The 19,307-nt window shown below is 39.2% G+C and overlaps 1 protein-coding gene across 2 annotated transcripts in view; it reads left to right on the forward strand.

The window, feature by feature from the left end:
• ngfa (nerve growth factor a (beta polypeptide)) overlaps positions 1-18,682 on the forward strand; it is a 28,336-nt gene extending 9,654 nt beyond the window's left edge. The window contains exons 2-3 of one of the 2 annotated variants that reach the window (XM_077580921.1): positions 15,987-16,101; positions 17,464-18,682. In XM_077580921.1, the coding sequence (XP_077437047.1) occupies positions 17,475-18,299 (825 nt within the window). In that variant the 5' untranslated portion in view covers positions 15,987-16,101; positions 17,464-17,474 and the 3' untranslated portion in view covers positions 18,300-18,682. Of the gene's footprint in view, positions 1-15,953; positions 16,102-17,463 lie in introns of those variants that run through there. The other variant, XM_077580925.1, reaches the window with a different exon arrangement.
• Positions 18,683-19,307: the final 625 nt, after the last annotated feature.

Raw genomic sequence — 19,307 nt, forward strand, 5'->3', positions numbered from 1 at the left:
AGCCGGTGGGCCTTCCAGAGTAAATAATGACTAATTAAATAACTCTTTGACTGCCAGACGTTTTCAGAAAAGGGATGCCGTGGGTGCCAGCCGATTTAAGCATTTTGACTGATCTTTCAAGGTCCACAGAAAATGTTGCGTTTGGACTATGGGAACACACATACTACCAAATGAAAGATTGGACTCTCATCTTTCATCAGAAAAAAAGAGTTTGTTTCTACCTTATTCCGTTTTTCAGTAATCAACAATAGAAAATGGTTAGTTTCACCTCTGTTTTGAAACAAACGTCTTTTAACGTCTTTGGCACTCCTCCCTAGGATTTTACTAAACGTTATTTAACGTTTTTGGCAGTCAAAGAGATAAAGCATTTATTATATTAATTGATGACACTATATAGGGGATAACCTATACTCACTTTACATTCAAACAGTACAACAATATAAAATGGCAAACTCATTATGATGACTATATAGTAGATCGGGAGTGATTCCAAACACATTTGTGGCGATGCAGATGTCGTGTTGGAACCAAGAAAGCGTGCAAACAAACAAAAACAGAACAAGCTGGGGATAGTGCAGCTACAAAAACCATCTGTCTCGAAACTAACACACACAATGAACCGATAAAGCCCAAAGCAAAAGCAGGAGAGCTTAAATACACTCCGATTAATTGACACAATAGCCGTGTTTCCACCGCAAGAACTTTGGGGTAGGAGCCTTCCCAACCGGGCCACATTTACAGGAACTTACAGGGATGAGCGGAGGTCCTACTCGAGGGTAGGTACTCGGCCGGACTGATAAACTCCCGATTGAGCTTTCGTGCTGATTGGCTAAAAATGATCTTAACTTCATGCGCGACGATGATGCGTTCTCGGCTTAAGTCTCTTCCACCAAAACAATTCTCTTAATAATCCTTTGCCTATTTTCGTTCCACTCTACTGTTAGCCTTTTCAAATTCTTCATCTAAACGCCGTCTCCTCTCACTCAAACCATCCATCCACGCCAAGTACATAGAAAAAAGTTTTTCTCTTTCCTCAATGTTCTGATTTTTGCGGCGCCCTGCTCGGGTGACGTCACGCCGTCGCAAGGCGATTACGTGTCGATCGGAACTCGTGACTTGCGAGTCGGCCTTTTCAAATTCTTCATCCAAACGTAAACGTTCGTCTCCTCTCACTCAAACCATCCATCCACGCCAAGTACATAAAATAAAAAGCAGAGAAAAACAGCAACCATCTTAAGTTTTTATTTTTCCTCGTCGCACGGCGTTTACGTGCCGATCGAAACCCGTGACGTCGTGAAATGGGTCGTCTGAGAGGATGGTTCTTGCAAAAATCCCTACCCCCCTCTCCATACCCGAACGTCCTGCGGTGGAAATGCGGCTCATGAGGTACAGCTGAGAGGAACCTGAAGGGATGGAAGGTGCTGATTGGTTTGCAAAGAAAAAATACACAGGCAAGACCAAATCTATAAACAAGCTACAAGGACAAAACAAATATTCCAAGCCCAAATTGTAAATTGAAAATCCCAATGCAACCATGATATTAAGTGCTTAATGAGCACCTGAAACACAAAAGAGTACAGAATGATCCCATATAAACCTGCTCTTCAACCTGCACTGTTTGGAGTCTGCATTAATATAAGCTTGTGTGTTTGTCGGAAACCGGTAATATCAGTGAATGTTTGCATTCAGCAGAAGTGACAGCTTTGACAGGCGCTACGTCAAAAGAGATACATTTGCCTGCTTGTACATGTTTGTACAGTATTTCCATGTGTTCACATGTGCTTCATGTATGCAGCATGGTTGTATAGTGTCAATGTGGAAATTAGCATGCTGTTGTTCCAACTCAAATAATAACCTTGTGGTCTTAATGTGTTGGTTTAGTGGCGCAGTTATGCTCCCAATTGTTTTTTTTTTTCAGAAGTTGTGTTGACATAGCCTTTCGTTCATACCGTATCATCTGTTGCTTGTTGGAACATGAAACAAACTCGCTGCTGCTAGAGTGCAAGATTTTTTGGGTTACATTTACGCCTGAAACAAAACAACAATATCAAAGGTGAAGGTACTTTATTTGTCATTTTTAACCCTGGAGAACCCAAGAACCCTTTTCTTCTTTGGAAAATTATGAATTATACATTAAATGACTGCTATAAGTTCACTGAACATCAAAATATATGTTTTTTCAATTTTAACCCTTTTAGATTAACAAAAAAAAAACAATTTTACCATCTGATGGTTTGCTGAGAAGATGGTTTTGTTTGGATTGATTTCCAGCTCAACAAAACAGCATGTTTGCCAGCCATCTTGTCACCACCACTCTGGCTCATGTAAGTGCAATATTCATCCACTAGATGGCCCCATGGCAGGGGTCAGAAGTGGCACTCTGGACTTTTGAAGTTAAATTTGTAAAAACAAAAAAAGGTCTTTGTTATCTGAGTAGCAGAATTTATAGGGGCCAAATTTGACCCCGTGGGTTCTCCAGGGTTTTGTATCTTTCCATTTGGCTCAAAAATTGAGTCTAAAAAGGTACATTTAGTTTGAAATTCCTCATTCAGCCAACTGGTAAAACGTTAAGAGCTCATTGAAACTGAAATAGTTCACATTAAAGCACATAATGACGATAATTGTTATTTATATCTTTGTTATTTGAGTAGCAGAATTTATAGGGGCCAAATTTGACCCCGTGGGTTCTCCAGGGTTAAAAATGTAAAATAAATCTTCTTGTTGGTAGCATTTGTCAGATTGTCAGAAAAAAAAGGATTCAGAAGGGCTGTAGTCCAAGTCTGACAAACGTGTAGGCTACGTGAGCATACGTATGTTTGCGTTGGATACGCATCAAACACATGCACACGCCTTAGCCTCAAGTCGACATGCGAGGCCGCTTATTATGCACTTATTCGGATTATGTCAATCTGGAATCCACACGACGTGAGACGATGAGTCATAATTGGACTCCCACGCAACTGCAAATTAGTAACGAGGAGTCGTTTACTGAAGGAAGGAAGTGATTTATGCTTCCCCTTGGATTCACGAGTTTTGTAGAGGAAGCCATAGTTGTCGGATGTATCCAAGGTGACGCCTGCACTCGCATCAGTAAATATGAAACCATCTGTGCATTAGCCGCAGGTCATACTGGGAGCTTTATGTCTTTTGGCCGTAGATCCGCTCACACGGTGAACATGGCATGCCGCTAACAGACGGAGTGCGGGCCTGGGAGGTCCCACGCGGACAGGTGGTTGGCATCAGCCGGAGGGGGAGCAAGATGCAGGGAGGGGCAGTTGGGGGGTGGGGGAGATTACGAGGACGCAGGCGGGAAGAGATGACAGAACGATGTGAAGACCACACAGGATAGAAAATGGCCTGCTTATGTCTTCAGGAGGCAGAGTGAGGAAAACTCACACGTGTAAGGTGGTCTACTGCCGTACACCAGATTTTTTTTTTGGGGGGGGGGTTTGTTAATAAAAAATTACGGAAGAATATTGCATTTTTTTCTGTTTTTCTGAATATCTTTTTCTGTTTTACTGAATATGTTTTTCTGTCCTAATTTTTTTTAACGGGGTAGAAAAAATAGGAGGAAAGACAGGAGGAAAAATTATTATTATTATTAAAAAAACTGAAAAAATTAATCAGATAAATTGGGTGGGGGGTGGTGTGGGGGTTTCAAATGATTTACTTCATTAAACCTTGGTTTCTCACACAATAGTCATTTGCTTTAACCAATGGACTATTGTTGACTTCCATGACATGGTATGTACAGTAGTTGTATTTAATAATGCAGTAAAATACTGAAAGCTATCATTTAATTTGCTGAATGCAATGTTGAATTAATTTTGCCATTGAAAATAAAATATGCAATAAAATATGGAATATTGAAAAAAAAAATAATAAATGAATTGTGTGAATGCTTAAAGCATTTACACGATGCAAACGTGAATGGCAGCTGCACTGAACAGTATTAAACACAAAACAAAATACAACAGAAGTGGCATAGATAGATGCATGGAGTGACAGTTTCATCTGCACAACACTCAAACGACTCCAAATGGCTTCAATGCAGAAATGTTGTTATTCTGGAAAACGTCATTTCAAAGGTGACTCAAGTAATCAGTTTGTGAGTTCATTCCAATTTGTCGAGCATAATTTGCAATGCTCTAAAATGTTTTAATCTGTGTCTTCAAAGTATCTCCACACGCGCACACTTGGCTGACATTGAAACTAATGGAGGTGAGCCAAAGAATGTATGTGTTTAACATTAACAAAGCTCCTCTGTATTATTTATAAACAATATTAAACATTGACAAATGAATTTATTGAGTGGTAAAATTTGTGTACACAACTCCGATCAGTAACCTCTGTGCTAACAAAACATGACGTGTCACCATGGCATTAACAGAGACACCATTTTTTCCTGGTCCGTGCCAGTGTCGAGATGAATTTCACATCCGTGGAGATGTTAACAGACTTTAATAACTGCAATACTTTTGTTTTGGGGAACCAAGTGAAGAGGGAAAAACATAGTGATGAACAATAAAACAATATAAACAATTGGATGTTAGCCATGCAAAGCAAAAGATTTTGCTTAGTCTTTTGCTGAGTTTTTCTCCTCCCCATATAAACACTAACAATTTACTATATAATTCAACTGCATGTTTCATAGAGCATTAAACTGACTTCGTTTAAGGAGCATTGCTGAGCACTAAACTTGATTTGTTATTGTACAAGACTTTTAAGTGTGTGTACACCAAATTCTTAATAATGTAAATATATTGTGTTTTATCTCCCCGATGGCTCTATACAGTGGGGATAATTCATGTTAACTGCTCAGTGCATTGAATTGCTCAATGCAGTAGGTAATATTCAACCAAAACCATGTAGGCATACCCTAATGTCTGACGCATAGCAAACCTAATTCTGATGCTCCTGGCATCAGATGTCAGAACCGCGTCATGGAAAAATGACGTGTTGCCAAGAGTGCGATTTGGCCCAAAGGTGGAAAGAAGGAGGCTTGGGATTAGTAGTCTTCCCTGGAGCTTAGTTAAATTTTTGTTCCTATCAAAAAATGTGAAGTCCTCGCCCTTACACAAAAAAATAAATAAATACACTAAGGCAATGTGTTTTTAACAAGACAGATAGCACTGTCAAAACATAAAACAATGACATTATTAACTCTTAGATGCATGACCAACAAATGCCTACACTCTTGCATGAGTGGGGTCAAAAATGACCACAATTACAATGAATGTGTTTAATGCTGTAAACCTGTAGAAAAAACTCTCATTTTGGTTAAAGGAGGTGATTTGGGTTATTTTGGCCAACAAAAGAATTATTTCATGTCTGGCATGTTAAATGATTTTTTTTGTAATTTCTTTGTCATCACACAACTGCATTGGTGTGGTGTTCTGCCCTGGCCAGAGGACCCCTCTTTGGGGTGAACATATAATACAGACATGGAGATGATTAATAATATATGCCTATGAATATTGTTATATAATGTGTACATGTGTGATTGTACCGTTTGTATTCAAATAGCCATTAATTAAATGTTTTTTACACTGCGAGACCGATGTTGTTAGTTGTTAGCCCATCTGTAGCATTTTGCATTGTTTGCATTAAGCTAGGTAGACTTCTAAGCAAAGCAATGTAGATGTTCTCTTAGTTTTACTTGTAATTTGTCAGTAAACTTTAACAGGGATTGGCTTTAAAACTCTTGAAGCCCCTTTTTCTTTCACAAATTGTTCACTGTAGGATAAACTACTGTGCGTATTTCAAACTTTTGGGAAAAAACAAGCCAAACAATGGCTGGTATCTAAAAATTTTTTTTTAAAAAGGCACCACGGTACTTATTTGTTGCCTGTGTAAGGTTCAGAAATGAGTATGATTTAAATTACTTTGTTTAAATATATATATAAATATATATTGTTGTAAAATGATCCTTATGTTTTCCGCGTGTTCGTATTTTCAGAATCAGACTGGAGATCGGTGAATCAGGTTTCCTTTGAAGGATTTTATTTTACAGAAATTTCTGGACAATATATATATATATATATATATATATATATATATATATATATATATACACAAGTAGCTAAATTGACGTGTTGAATCTGCTGTTCTCATTCACTTGCATTTACCTAAAGTTTGCTAGCTCCTGATTGGTTAGTGGCTAGTCAGCTGATAAGTTGACAGGAAGTGTTGTTGCTGTAGTTGTGTGTGTGACGAATAAACAGCGTTGCTCCGCGAGAAATCCGTCACCATCCTGCTTTCTCGGAGTGTTCCATTAACCACCAACGAACCCTCACGTTACACCTGCATATAAAAAGAAAAGCTTCGTGGCAAGCTAAGCACCGGGGAAACCTACTAGCAAACATTTACTATGCCCACTGTGCAAATTCTGACATACCATTTCAAAGCAGTGAAAATAAGAGTTACTAGAGAGCAAAAAGTCATGGCAATAAAAAACAAACTGAGTCATTTGAGCCAGTGATATTTATGTAAAATCTAGCGTTTGTTTTATGTAATCAGATTCCAAGTGATATTGCTGTCCTCCCCGGGAAGATTAGCGCCGCCAGTGATTTGTGGCTCATATGGAATGGAGTGGTTGTTTTGAAGGATTCCCTTACAGTAAATATGCAACATGTGCATGCAATCGCTTTGGTGGAGTGGGCTTTAAGGCTGACAGGTGGAACAAAGATTTTCTTGTTAAACTTGATGAAACTCCACGTGTCCCTTTTAGTGTTGTAACTCCTCCCTCTGTCTTTGTTCTCAAATATTCCTTATATTTGTTTATTGCCCACGCTCTATTGCTTGTAGCCTCTCCCCATCCCTTGATATTTCCGACTCCTTCCTCGCCAACCCGCCCTCCATCGTCTTCATCATTCTCCGGGTCACACAAAGATGCTGGCCTTTTGCTCAGAGATCTTGGATTCTCACCAACAAAGGGGAGTCTTAAGTAGAGCCTTGCCAAAAGATTCCACACTTGTCTTGAGCGGATTTTGTTCAACGTCAAGGTCATAAGAAAGCACAGGTCTGGAAAACATGTTAAGGCCTTGTGTTCATCCCAGATACGAGGCCTCCCACATCTGCCGGTCAAGTACTGGGAGAGTCATCAGGAAGTGGAATAGGCTTGGCTCAGCGAGTGAAGATGGAGCATGGAAGGCCTCATTAGCACGGTCACGAGCCTTTAAATGTGGTTTTGCTTCACTGCCAGAGTAACCTCTCATGGCTGGATTCTCAACGTGTTCCAAAACAGAAGTCGAGTTTATTATGGGGATATAAAATGAGTAGCTTGTAACAGCATCTCAGCCAAGATGTCAGGGATCATTTTCACTAATGTGTCATTGCTCCCAGAGTGTGATAAATTCTAACTGAGACATTTGTGGCTTATTATGTAAGAATGATTGCTATTCCACTTGTTTGCAAAAGATGATCATTGCCAAAATTGAGGAAAATTAATATGACATTAGGGAACAGTAATTAATTTATCGGTCTTAAAAAAAAAATGTGCTGAAAGGCTTGGCTTCCCAAGACACACCTGGGGAAATACAAACCTGGCCAGAAAATTAAAATAGTTACAACAGCTGGAAGTAAATCTGAGTTGTGGACAGAAAATTAGAACTAAAAAAACAAAAACATGGCCGCCAAACGATGCATTATAGTCAGATTATATTCAGATGTGCTTCTTAAACATTTTATACCACCTGAGAAAATACTCATCTCTCCAAGTACCATCAATTGACCATCATTAAAATATAGACAAGCCTTAGTGTTAATCAAAAAAATAAAAAATTAAAATAAAAAAAAACTAGGTGGCAGTTTTATTCCTAAAAAAAGTATACCTACATTATTTCTAAGCCACTCCATGATTAGAATCACGGACACTATTATCAGTGGCAGGCAGTTAGTTTCGAACCTCCAATGGTTATTTTAGTGACCTAGTCCACCTTGTAATAACAACATTGCATTGCTAAATGTACAAAAGCGCTCAATACGAAAGCATGAAATAGTTAAAGTTACCTTTATCATCCAATATTGCAGCTGCTGAACGACTTCACAATCAATATTTAGCAATAAAAACAAAAAAAAACAAAATACATGGTACTCACTAGAGATGTTGATGCAGATCCTCCTTTCTTTGCTCCTGCCTGTCTGTCTAAGCTAACTAAATGTTATGCTCATAAATAATGCTCTGAAAAAGACAGAAAAAAAAAATCAAAATCCTGGTTGAAACAAGCCAGCCAGCAACATTGTTGGTTGATCTGGTCCAGTTTTTCTAGAAAAATGTGCCTTGAAAATGAATTTGTATGATGTGCCTTAGTATGATTTTTGATGTGCATTTTAAGCTCAGCCAATCGGAATGCTTAAACATAGCTGAACCAATCAGATGATGGAAAAGTGCGGAAGTCATTAGACCAGCCAACAGGTCAACAACAACAAAAAATCAACAACAAAAACAACAAAAAATCCATCACTTGGGAAAATGTAATTTACATAGCAACAGAGAGAAGCTGAAATCCAATTGGACTTAAAAAACAAAAAAAAACTTTTATTATGCAATTAAGTCAAAAGATTGTTGAAATTAAATTATTAGCATTCCGTATATATTGTGAATGCAATGTTATACAGTAATCCCAATTTTACAATTTCATAACCACTCCCACCATACAAAGGACGACAAAGGTGACTTTTTTGTTTTGTTTTGTTTACCTGAAACATACTGTCATGTTTTTGTGATAGGTGTGCAGAGCAATTTAAAAGAAAGAAAAAATTGAAGAGCAGAGAAGTTCTCTGGCCGCTCGCTGAATTCAGTTGCTGCTGCTACTTAATGGGTACTCTTGACTGACTGATTTATGTTGGCTTGCAATAACAAGTAGCATTTCATGATGTTTCCTCTCTCTACTTCAGTAGAACATGTGATGATAGCTTTAAATCGTGTTTAAGGATTAATGAGCAGTCACTGAATTTGCTGGAAAGTTCTCGAAGTTCTGGATTTCAAAATGAAAAGATTGGCCGAACACCTGACCTTTAGGTCAACACATTGGCACTCAAGCATGTGTGTAAGTATGCTGTTGAGTTTTTGTAGTATCTGTTGTTAACTATAAGAACAAATCCCACATGAGAAACATGCCACAAAGAGCAGGCATTCTTTACCTCTTTGACTGCCAGACGTTTTCAGAAAAGGGATGCCGTGGGTGCCAGCAGATTTAAGCATTTTGACTGATCTTTCAAGGTCCACAGAAAATGTTGTGTTTGGACTATGGGAACACACATACTACCAAATGAAAGATTGGACTCTCATCTTTCATCAGAAAAAAAGAGTTTGTTTCTACCTTATTCCATTTTTCAGTAATCAACAATAGAAAATGGTTAGTTTCACCTCTGTTTTGAAACAAACGTCTTTTAACGTCTTTGGCACTCCTCCCTAGGATTTTACTAAACGTTATTTAACGTTTTTGGCAGTCAAAGAGTTACTTCTACAACCGAGTGAAGTACCATTTAAGACTATTTCACAAATTTGACATCCAAACCTTTTGGTATTAGCAGCAAGCTTGAAAATATGCAGTAAATGAGGCAGCGTTGATCTTCCAAACCAAACACAACTGAACAAATGCACTGCAAGCAATGATGAATCACTGAGAAATTAGGTGCAAAAACAAAGGCTGAGCCATTCGAGAAAAAAAAGCGATTATTGATTCAATGATGTGTTAAAGTAACAAAAGTAAAGTGACTTAACGTTCCCATGATTAAAAGCTTCTCGTTGTCATGTGTCTCATTGAGCTAAACAGCATGAACTGGTTTGATTTTCACCTTGATGTTTTTCTAGTATTATTTTGACCTGAAAGTGGAGCCAAATGCAGACACATGTCCAACTGTCTAAACTGATTTCTCTTCCAGGAAAGATTCCATTTACTGGGACTGAAAATGCCTTGGCACAACTTTGTTAACTTAAAACTTCTGAAGCAGTAGCCAATTATATTATTCGATTTTAAACATCAGAGTCAGGGAATTCAGATGTGCAAAGGAATATGCGACATCCCTGTGTATACATGAATGAATATTGTTTTGTTGTTGTTGATCGAAAAGAATATTGCTTAGGTCTTGTTTGTCTGTCAGTTTGGCTGCCAGCAAAATTGAATAGAAGGTCATTTTCTGGAAGAAATAACCAGCTTGTTATGGGCTCAAGTCACGTCCGTCCATCCATCCGTTTATTCATGCATCCATCCGTTCGTCCATTCATCCATCCGTCCATCCATCCATCCGTTTATTCATGCATCCATCCATTCATCCATCCATACATACATCTGTCCATCCATACATCCCTCCGTTTATTCATGCATCCATCCATTCGTCCATTCATCCATCCGTCCATCCATCCATCTGTTTATTTATGCATCCATCCATCCATCCGCTATAGCACTTAGCGTCATTAGTAGAATGGTGGTGTGCTTGAGCCTATACCACCTGATTTCGAGCAAGAGGTGCGGTTCACCCTGAACTTTGTTGCCAGTCAATTGCAGGGCACACTCACAAAAACGAATTAGAATATTTCACTTTCCTTTCTTTTCTTTGGTCCTTCCTCGGGTCTCCTGATGGCCTCACGACTCCGGCTGGAAGTGTTCGGTTTAGGTGAACGGTATAGGATTTTTTAATAGGTTTTTTGGTGAACTAATGAATACACACACACTCACACGCACGCACACACGCACATACACATACTCACCCACATACAAAAAAAAAAAAAAAAAAAAAAGAGCAATGATGATGACATGTCAAATCGGTAAAATTACCGAATGAACAATACTGAGCTCTCCAGGAAAAGAAAAAAAAAGAAGAATATTCAATTAGTCAATTTTGATTTTGGAATGTAAGAGGAAGCTGGAGTGCTGGAGAAAAGTCACACAAGCACAGGTAGAACATGCAAACTGCACTCAGAAAGGCCCAAGCCCGGATTTGAAAGCTCAGCTCTTAGAACTGTGAGTCTGACAGGCTAGCCACTAGTTCACCATGCCGCCGGCATATTTCATTTGGTGAAATTCTAAAATAATAACATAATACAATAATAATCCACACAAACGATCCCTATGCTCATTTTTTTTATTAAGACACCAGTTGGCAGGAAAACAAAAGTTTGCTATGTTATGTGATTTTAATAAAATGTTATCAACAGCTTTGTTGGATCAGGAGGCTGTCGGGCTTTGATTTGTCATTTTAACACCGTAATCTCATTTTATTGAAAATCATGGACATGTTTGTCTTGTTTACTTTTGTAAAATTCCAGTCAGAAAATTCCACGGGTAGGAAAAGACCCAAAAGTAAAAAGGTGTGTGTGTGTGTGGTGTGTGTGTGTGGTGTGTGTGTGTGTGTGGGTGTGAGCAGCAGACCTACCATGGGTGTGTTTTATTATTCAAGAACAGTATTAGGAGAGCACATACTTCTGCCGGGCATTACAACCACAAATATCATGGCACTGCGTCCATAATGATATATAATAATTTTATATTTTCAACATTATACTGTATTTGGAATGATCAATGAAAACAGTGTTTCAATAAGGTCATATTTCGTACAACAATTGCCATTCACCATCTGGACAGACTTGGATAGATAGATAGATAGATAGATAGATAGATAGATAGATAGATAGATAGATAGATAGATAGATAGATAGATAGATAGATAGATAGATAGATAGATAGATAGATAGAAAAAAATATTATCTTGCTAACTAACGATAAAGATGATTGCTTGCTAGCAAATGATATTAGCTTGCTAGATAGATAGATAGATAGATAGATAGATAGATAGATAGATAGATAGATAGATAGATAGATAGATAGATAGATAGATAGATAGATAGATAGATAGATGCCTTTCCCATAGATTTTTTTTTTTTAGACTCCATTGAGAGCTTCTTAACATTTGTGGAGGGGTTTGGCCTAATTCTGCATTTTCACAACAGATGGTGCATGACATCAGTTTGCGTGATAAAAAAAAAAAAAAAAGAGTGGCGCCATTGTATTAATGTGGTATTAGTTTCAAAGGGGTGACTTTTAAGGGGAGATTTATCATACCGTTCATCAGTTTAGTTCACACATATGAGCCGAATTCATTCTGCACAGTATGTCGATAGCATTTACCCTAAAATGAGCTCATTGACTTTGAAATTCTGGTTGCAATACCCTTGACCGACAGGCGGATTTACTGTCACAGATTTGTGAAAGCGGGTGTGTTGACCTGGCAGTCATCATCCTCAATAATAATTTCAAGTGGAGGACAGAAGGAGGAAGTGCGCTGGCCTCATTTGATGAGAGACGCGTACAGTGAAAACATTTGGCTTCCTCTCCATTTGCTCGCTCCGTCACCACAGCTGACAAGCTCACTTTCACACCTTCTGATTATCCGAGGCTGCTGTCGTCACCCGCCGACGTGGGGTGTGTGTGTTTGCCGTAGGAAGCCGTTGACGCGCTTCTTTTAGCGAGGGCTTTGTAACGCACGATGACTGCAGCATCACATGCAAAGGGGTGCGCAAAGCAGCGCCCAGGCAGACAATGGCTTTCGTCCTACTCTCGACTCGCGAGGGCAAAAGTCAAAACAAGTGTTGAACCCACAAAATAAAATGGTGTCATCATCGGATAATTAGTCAGCGTGTGTCAACTTCTCCTGCCTTGAGGCCAAGTAATTTGCTTCCTCTCGTTTTCCCAAGTTGTAGTAACTATGTTAAAGCTTTTCTTTTTTATAATTTTATCATCTATTTTATATTTCAATGGCTTACCTTGACCAGAATCCCATTGTAGCAAAAGGTACAATCCTGGTTAATGCGCTTTGTAAGTCCTTGTAAAAACTGAAACCAGTTTTTTTTTGCTTTCTGTATTAAATCAAACCCCAACATCCAATTCAAACTGAGCACACAAACCAAAACGGTGCTATATCTATAATCTATATTATTATTATTATAGTAGAAGAACGGTTGTCACGGAACTTGCATTAATCCACCAGGGTTGTACCTTTGGCATGTGATTCTGGTTAAAGAAAGTCATTTAAAACTAAAAAGGAAAAAAAATAACATAGGGAGGACGTTTCTTCGTCCTTGTGTGCTGCCAGAGACGCTCCTCTTCGCATTCATTTCTGAGCACAGCTGTTTGTTTACCTTCCATGTAACTGTCTGCTCCATTTTTTGGGGCATTCCGTATAAACAGCACATTTGAACAATGTTCTTTGTTTTTAAGCAGTACGTTTGGAGCGTATTTTCAAACGCACCTACAATAAGGGAAAGGGGATTTTGGGAGCCATAAGCTCAAATTTTCATGATGTCTTTTTTTTTGTCAAACAAAATTCCCCCGAAAAGATTGGCATTTTTGAATGAAATACAGCAGCAATAAAACCCGCAATAGATGAAGTTATGATCACAAATGAAAACCCGCGATAAGAGTGAAGCCGCAATAACCAAATTGCGAAGTAGCCACTAGCCAGGGAACCCTGTACATCGCCTTCCGTTTTGCATTCATCTTTTTAGAACCACGATGCACGAAACAGTGCATTGACCGTAGAATTAGAAAGTGATACGTGACTCATCGGGAATGGTCTTGATTTACAGTGAGGACACAAAGTCATAAACATCCCCTATGGTGCCAATTTAAGGACCTTACAAGGTATGACTCATAAAAGCCATCTTGAATAACTGCTTTGTTTATGCTGGACTGCATTAATGTAATGCGAAGCATCGTGTGTTTGTCACTTGTGAACCTGCAGACCCTTTGTCATAATTGGAATTGTACATGAGAGCAAAATGTTTTGTGTTTTTCTTGAGGCCGCTGCTCAGGGAGATGATCGCACACAACTCAGCTTCATGACTTCCATATGATTATATTGTCATATTGAATGCAAGAAAAACACCCTAAACCCTTTTGTGTTTTTGTTTGCTTTGGCTCCAGATGCATTCAATTGTAGTTGAAACTTCACCTGGCTTTCTACATTGAAAGATGCAATCTATCACTGGAGTGGAACTATTTTATTTCAGCCAACAATAAAACAAGCAATTTGGCATCGGGAGATCATCCAAACGGCAGTTACAGAAATATTCAAAAACCTCAGGATGCTTGCTAGCTCGTGTTTGTTGTGTCCATAGCAGGGTTGGAAGGGATACTTTTAAAATGTATTCCGTAACATTTACAAGTTACCTGCTGAAAAATTTAGTTAGCAACGTAATCCAAGTAACATAATAATAAAGTAATGTAACTTGATTACTTTGGATTACTCCAATACCGAGTATGAAGACAAAATAAAAATAAATATCACCACAATATATATTCTATACAATGTGCCCTTGCTATTTGCGGGGGTGATAGGGACCAGGCAGCCTACAAATAGCAAAAATCCTTTTTTTAATTAAAAAGCATGTGGGCTATAGATTGATTGATTGATTGATTGATTGATTGATTGATTGATGTCCATATGCTACTCAAAGCATAGTGAAGCTTTTTTAAACTGCCCGCGTTTGGACGACACGACTAGTCAGTTAGTTTCTCTCTCTCTCTCTCTCTCTCTCTCTCTCTCTCTCTCTCTCTCTCTCTCTCATCGTAGAAATTGTAATCCGTCGAAGTAATCCCCATTTTGAATAAATGTACCTGTAATCTGATGTCGTGTTTTTTCCTGTAACTGTAAGGGAATACAGTTACATTTTTTTTTTTTGTAATCTGATTACGTAACAGCAGTACATGTATTCCGTTACTCCCCAAGCCTGGTCCATAGGGTATAAGTGTGCCAGGGTGACAGAGACAGCCCAAGAAAGGAGCGAGAGAGGAACGAATCCTGTATAAATCAGAGATACTCTCAAAACAGCATTGAACGCTGTGCTCCCGCAGCAGCATTTGTACCGACTCCACTAGCATTAAACACAAGCCACATATTTTTTACATTAGGACTCTCCTGGCTCGCCCTGGACTTTTTACAGAGGGAGCTACACGTCAGCTTGGATCAATCAACCCACTGCCTGCTTGGACCAGCTCCATCTGTGTGTGTTTGTGTATGTGTGTAGGCTTGTTGAAGCTAAAACAGTGGTTCCTCTAACAGTAACTACCTTAATAAGATTATTTAATGCTTTCAAATATTGAAATGCTGTAGTCCATTTTGGTTATATATTTTAAAAAAAAAAGCAAAAAAAATCACAATTACGCTACATCTTTGGGCATGCACGCACAAGCAGGTGAGTGTGTGCGTAAAATGAGATACAATTATTTCAGTTGACTTTTTGTGACGGTATTGTACCGTAACAACCTAAGTGTTGGTTTCTGGTGCAGTCAATCAATCAACCAATCAATCAATCAATCAATCTTTATCTCTTTGACTGCCAAAAACGTTAAATAACGTTTAGTAAAATCCTATGGAGGAGTGCCAAAGACGTTAAAAGACGTTTGTTTCAAAACAGAGGTGAAACTAACCATTTTCTATTGTTGATTACTGAAAAACGGAATAAGGTAGAAACAAACTTTTTTTTTTCTGATGAAAGATGAGAGTCCAATCTTTCATTTGGTGGTATGTGTGTTTCCATAGTCCAAACACATAATTTTCTGTGGACCTTGAAAGATCAGTCAAAAATGCTTAAATCGGCTGGCACCCACGGCATCCCTTTTCTGAAAACATCTGGCAGTCAAAGAGTTATTTGTATAGCACTTTTTATACAAATAAAATGCAACTCAAAGTGCTTTACATGGTTTAAAGACGAATCCCCAGCCCTTCGCCCCCTCACACAATACCGAAAAAAAAAAAAAGTGTTGTCATGTGATGAGTGCGAGTGTATTTGTGACTTTTAATGAGGCGAGAGCCGGAAGATGTCAAGCATCCTTAACTATGAGAAGTCAACATGGTTGAAACAGAAAGGGATATTGCCAGATTAGGGACTGCTTTTGAGATTCACAAAATGTTCAAATTTTTTTCAGTTGGAAGTGTTTGAATGTGGAGATTTAAAAAATTAATCCTGTGTTTCTTCTGTGCAGTATACGTGCGCGTTGTGAGGGGGTCCAGATGGCAGGCATAAGGGGCCCGGCCTGCACTGGAGTCTGGCTCTAGAGTCCACCGAGGGCTCCCACTTTAACTGGACACATTCCACAGGTGCGTCTTTTGGGGGGGGGGGGGGGGACTAATGCTACATACTACTGTATTAGAGATGGGCGAGTACCCATATCAGGTATTGGTATCGGCTAATACCCGGCTTTATTTCAGGGTATCAGTACTCGCGACAGCAGTCAATGCCAGTGTTGGCTTCCCTCTTGTGACCATTTTGCAATCAGGAACTTGAAATTGAAGAATAGAAAATTGACATTAACTTCATGCAATTTTAAGGATTTTTTTTTATATTGGAATTCATAGCTATTGTATCAAAAGTACTTCTAGTATTGGTACTTGGTATCGGTGACTACTCAAGTGTTGAGTGCATGTACTGGTATCTGTCTGAAAAAACGTGGCATCAAACATCCCTAATGTGTGTGTGTGTATATATATATATATATACACATATATATATATATATATATATATATATATATATATAGGGCAGCACGGTGGCTGACTGGTTAGCATGTTCGCCTCCCAGTGCAGAGGACGTGAGGTTTCCTCCCACATTCCAAAGACATGCAGGACAGGTTAATTGACCACTTCAAATTGTCCATAGGTGTGATTGTGAGTGTGGATGGTTGTTCGTCTCCTCCCCTCCCCTCCCGCAACCATTGTGAGGACAAGCGGTTAAGAAAATGGATGGATGGATGGATAATATATATATATATATATATATATATATATATATATATATATAGTGCGTTTATTTTGAGCTCAGTTAAAGTTCCTTTAACGGCACTATTTTTATTAATTTTTTTACGTGAGATTATTGACTGCTCCTTACTTAGAAAGCCTGTACTGGAGGAATTTCAGTTGCAACGCAGCAGACAGGTCAAAATTTCGCAGTAATTAATTTAATAATAATGCATTTATTTGTGGAAAGGAGTCAACTTGTATTATAATTTTTTAGATACTATGAAAAGAAAAATGCACTGAGCTGTAACCAATGTTTTACAAATGCAATTATGCCATCTAGTGGCAGAAAAATGACCTAAACACAAATCACTGTCACACGTTTTTTACAGTACAGTACATCTTTTTAATTTTAACTCAATTTTATGAATTATTATGAAATTACTGTATCAATGACTTTTTTTCCACTTTTATCTTAACAGGAATATGAAAAAATACACAAAAAAATACAAAAAAATAAATAAAAATTTTATTGTACATTTAAAACAGATATAAAATGTGCGATTAATCAAGTTAATTATTGAAGTCATGCGATTAATTGCGATTAAAAATGTAATCACTTGACAGTATGTATGTATAGACTAAGCAGTTTTAAGAGTGTTAGATTATTATTATTTTTTAAATGAGGAATGTTTAGACATAATTTGAACTGTGTGTTGGTCTCAGGACGTGTGCCCATGAGGTCGTCACCACTGGTCCTGGTCCTCCTGATCGGCGTCCAGGCTGTACTGAACATGGGAGGTGGACTGGCCCACACCTCCGGGTTAGCCAACCACAAAGCGGGACAGCAGACAACAGCCAACCACCAAGTAAGACAGCAGCAACAGACTGTGGCGGCGGCGGGGGACCAGCACTCCGAACTTCACAGGACCAGCCATCACAGGATCAAGAAGCGTCATCGGGCAGCTTCCCACGCACCGGACCCCTCCATCCCGGTAGTGGACGCCAAGCTCTTCTCCAAGAGGCGGTACCGTTCCTCGCCGCGCGTCATCTTCAGTGAGGTGCCGCCCTCGCATGACGCCCTAGAGGCTGAGGGTGTTGATACTGAAGGGATGAGGGGGCTCCGGGTGCGGCGCAGAGCGGGCTTGCACACCATGCACAGAGGAGAGTACTCGGTGTGCGACAGCATTAACACCTGGGTGGGCAACATGACCCGGGCCACGGACATCGCTGGGAACGAGGTGACCGTGCTGCCCAACGTCACAATCAACAATGTGGTGAAGAAGCAGTTCTTCTACGAGACCACCTGTCGAACCCCAACGCACAGGGGCTCTGGGGCAAAGATGGGGGGACGAGGAGGCAAGCAGGGCTCCAAACCGGGCAACTCGGGCTGTCTCGGCATCGACGGTCGCCACTGGAACTCCTATTGCACCAACACGCACATATTCGTAAGCGCCCTCACCATCTTCAAGGAACGGACAGCCTGGCGCTTCATCCGCATCAACGCCGCATGTGTGTGCGTGCTCAGTAGGAAGTCTTGGGCGGGCCGAATCGGACGCTGACTAGGAAGAACGGCCCCTGCCCGACCAGCTATGAACCGAACACACACATTTCTCCCAGACGACCACTATAGCTTTATTGCCAATACTGTAATTCTTGTCCCCGCCTCCACATAAACACACACACACACACACACACACATACAAACTCACATACAGGGCTTCATTGTTCCAGCCTCATGGCACCCCGCCCCTTACCCTACCTCAGCCCGAGAAGTCCTGGTCTGGACTGCATGTTATATTTATGGTTTATACAGTGAAATAATACAGTATATGTATATGTGTGTGTTTTTGTGTGTGTATACACACAAAATGAACTCAAGCTTTTATTGTTGTCATTGTTGTTGTGTTGTTGTTCTTATTGTTATTTATTCAACACATATGTACTTGCCTGGTTTGTTTTGTCGATTTGAAATATGCACATTCAGAATTTTTACATGAATGATGGATAAAAAGAAATGACCAACTCCACACTTGGATTTTTAATTTACTGTGCAATTTTTTTTTTTTTCAAAAAGCAGACAAGACACGGGGGTCTTTAGATACAAAAATACAAAGTAACAACAGAGAGAAGATTCAGGGCTCCATTTCACAAAAGCAGGTTCAACAAACTCTGAGACTAACCCTGAACAGTGAGTTGGCCTACCCTGAGATAGGAAATTCTGCGTTTTTGGTTCCAGAACAGCTGATTTGAGTTAGTTTGATCAACGCAGAGTATAGTTTCACCTGGCGTTTACACCACACTAAAAAGACCACATCAATAGAGCCCCGATTCGACAAGTCACCATGGCAACGAGGAAGGAGGAGGCAGCGGTGCCCTCTGCTTCCGCGTTTATTTTTACCTCCTGCCATCATATGGCAAATTTGAACATGTCTTTAGAAAAAAAATATTTATTATGAGTTCATTAAATTTAATATATTATATATTAATATATTAGGTTTAATGAGCTCATAATTAATTAAATTTAATATATTCACGTTGGATTAATGAAATTCAATCGTGTGTTACCA

Source organism: Vanacampus margaritifer, chromosome 1 (genome assembly GCF_051991255.1).
Source record: "Vanacampus margaritifer isolate UIUO_Vmar chromosome 1, RoL_Vmar_1.0, whole genome shotgun sequence".
NCBI classification, from domain to species: Eukaryota; Metazoa; Chordata; class Actinopteri; order Syngnathiformes; family Syngnathidae; genus Vanacampus; species Vanacampus margaritifer.